Source organism: Arachis ipaensis, chromosome B04 (genome assembly GCF_000816755.2).
Source record: "Arachis ipaensis cultivar K30076 chromosome B04, Araip1.1, whole genome shotgun sequence".
In the NCBI taxonomy this organism is placed as follows: domain Eukaryota; kingdom Viridiplantae; phylum Streptophyta; class Magnoliopsida; order Fabales; family Fabaceae; genus Arachis; species Arachis ipaensis.
Window position 1 is genome coordinate 18,618,899 of NC_029788.2, and position 3,251 is coordinate 18,622,149.

At 28.2% G+C, this 3,251-nt stretch overlaps 1 protein-coding gene across 1 annotated transcript; it reads left to right on the plus strand.

Moving 5' to 3' along the window:
* On the plus strand, positions 1,372–2,383 carry LOC107637654 (nuclear transcription factor Y subunit B-5-like). Its single transcript, XM_016341034.2, has one exon. It carries the CDS (start codon positions 1,480–1,482, stop codon positions 1,999–2,001), a length of 522 nt encoding a protein of 173 aa, XP_016196520.1. The 5' UTR covers positions 1,372–1,479; the 3' UTR covers positions 2,002–2,383.

The window sequence follows — 3,251 nt, forward strand, 5'->3', positions numbered from 1 at the left end:
TTATATATTCTTTCTATTTTATTTTATTTTATTTTTCGCTATTTCTTTTCAGAGAGGTTGAGTTTGATTCAATCCATCATCAAAGCAAAGTGCACTAATATAAGTTATAACCCTCACACTGAAAACTCCTAATCATTCCTTAAACCATGTTAGTGTAACCTCATTGGTAGTTCAATTTTGGTGGGCATTGGCTCGTTAACTTTAGCAGCCATGATCAAACTTTGTGTCTTGGAGAGTCGAAAGGGCTATTTTTATATATTATTCATTTTTATTTTTTCATTTCAACTGTGCCTAAAAGCTATCTCTGATCATCAGTATCAGTCAACAGTAGTTGTATACCAATGAAATGCAAAGATTTCTTGCATTGGGTTGTGGACTTTGCCTAATTTTATGTTTGTTAATTTATTTATTTTTGCAAAGTAAAGTAAAATATTAAAATGACTTTATGTGCAACTCGAATGGATATTGAGCTGTAGCATTAGTAGACCACTATTATTTATTTATTATATTATTGTAAGAGAAATTCTTGTATGGTAGTCCTAGAATATCAAATTGGTTGCACTTACCATTATTATTTTATAAAATGACATTTAAATTTTATGTGTTTATATCGGGGACCAAACTAAATAACTAACTGTCAAATGTCATATTATATAATAAGTGCTTAATTAGAGTATTAATTAACCAGTACTATACGACTACACAAGAATTTGTTATTATTATTTTTCATTTTATAATAATTATTAATTTTGGGATATATTAGTGTTATACATTTAGATATTTATTTATTTAGACAATGGTTTGCATTATGTTGTGGTCTGATAAGTACTCTAAGACACAAAATATAAAAATATTGAGATACGAACGTTTTTTTTTAATGGGTCTTTATTTTTATTGTCTTTAGTCTTGTTGTAGTATATATACTATTACTAGTATACAAAAAGTTGAATAAATTATCTCGAAACAAAATATTATATATACTGATGTATATATTAAAAGAATAACTAGTAATTATTTTATCTATTAATGAATCCATATATATTTTTATTTATTAAATATGTATAGCAATAACAAATATGAGATTAATTAAAATGATGAACACCTTCGATTCAAATTTTTTAAAAAGCAAAATATATTTTTTATGGACTATATATGATAAAAAAATATTTTCAAAAACTAAATTATGTACTAAATTAAGCCTTTCACATATCCTTATGATATATAATAGATAGATCTAGATTTATTTATTTTTTAAAATGATTTTGTGTCCCTTACTTTTTCAATGTTTTGCTCTCAATGACTTAAATATAGAATTTTATCCAAATTAACCATCATTTTAAAACTAGAAACATTATTCAAAAGCCGACCAGTTTGGTATCAAAAATTCACATGTGACATGTCATGTAGAACAAGAATAAGACACAATCACTCTCAACTTTAATAAACTTTCATGTGTCATATTAAACTGCTTACACATGTATGCACTTAATCTTATATATAATGGGATTCGATCTCACCTCGATTCTCATTCTATTATATACTCAAAAAATTAAACCTTCATCAAAAGAGAAGAGTGTCTTATTGAATTATTCTTTGAAATTATTAGAAAGAAAAATGGTTGATAACATTGGAGGTAGTGGTTCTTCTAATAATGAAGGCATCATCAAGGAGCAAGATCGGTTGCTGCCAATAGCCAATGTTGGTAGGATCATGAAGCAGATTCTTCCTCAGAATGCGAAAATCTCGAAGGAGGCGAAGGAGACGATGCAGGAGTGCGTGTCGGAGTACATTAGCTTCGTGACGAGCGAGGCGTCGGAGAAATGCCGGAAGGAGAGGAGGAAGACTGTTAATGGTGATGACATTTGTTGGGCGCTCGCAACGCTCGGTTTTGATGACTATGCCGAAGGGATGAGAAGGTATTTACATAGGTATAGAGAGTTAGAGGTTGATAATAATAATAATAATAATAATAATAATAATAATCAAGAGAGAGGGAAATAATATATAACGTATAAAAGAAATTGAAGATTATGAACCATATTATTTTAAATTGCACTGGCAAATTGTTTCTGAAAAATAATGTTGAGGGTGAGAGTAGGTAGTAGTTCTTATGATACCATTTCCATCTGAAGGGTCAATGCAAGTTAAGGTTTTCGAGAATGAGATAATGTAATAGTTTTTTTCTTTATTGTTATGATCTACTGGATTTTGATTGACTACAAAACAAGTAGATTACAACTTTTAATTTACTTTTTCTCTCTCCTTTTTTTTTTTCTTTTTTTGGGGTATCCTGTATTCATACTTAGCTTCAAGTCTTTGCATGCTGCTTAATTTGGTTCATCAGTTGAATTTGAGAATTATATCATCTTGGCCATGGTTTAAATTCTTTGTTATATATATATATACACTATTTTCAGTTGGAATTGATCATAGTGTTTGTCTTATCTCCAAGAAAATGAAATAAAATGTGTTATATTCTAGGATTTTTTAAATGAGTGATACTATGTATACAAGTCTTTTTAACCAAATTCAATTAAGTTAGTGTAAAGGTTAGCGAAAAAAATGCGTACATAGGTCACTATTTTTTTTCGCATTTTCTGTAGGACACAATTTTTTGTAACTTATTGATAAAGAACATAAATTTTTAAAGCATAACATAAAAAATTTTGTACATAACACAAATTTATCAATAAAGCATATAAATTTTACTCATAGCACATATATTTTTTGTATATAACACACAAATCTTTATACATAGCACAAATTTTTATTGTGAATGCATTTTGTTAGTTGGGTGAGTCAATGTTCTAAGTATGTACGTAGTCCTTCAAAAATTTCTATGCTGCACATAAAAAATTTATGTGTTATACATCCAAATTCTATGCTCTACTTTCCTGAACATTTATAAGAGAAGAAGTTGAAGACGATGAGGACAATGATAATGATAATGATAATAAGAGAAGATGAGAAGGGAAAAAAAGAATAAATTTAAAAAAAAAAAAGAAGAAGACAGCGGTGGTGACAGCGATAATGACGATGGCGGTGGCGACAGTAATGACGACAACGATATTGAAGAAGGAAGAAGGAACGTAAGAAGAAGAAGAAGCGACGAACATTAAAGAAGAGAGAAGTGGCGCGTGAATAAGTTTTTATTTTTAAATAACTTGGTTAAACTTTGTTATTTAAAAGACTTAGACATCTAGTATTTTTGTTTTTTAAAATAAATAAATTAAAATTTTTTTATTTATTTA

Excerpts from the sequence above, each read along its gene's own strand:
- LOC107637654 (XM_016341034.2), top strand. The coding sequence starts at position 1,480 with ATGCACTTAATCTTATATATAATGGGATTCGATCTCACCTCGATTCTC.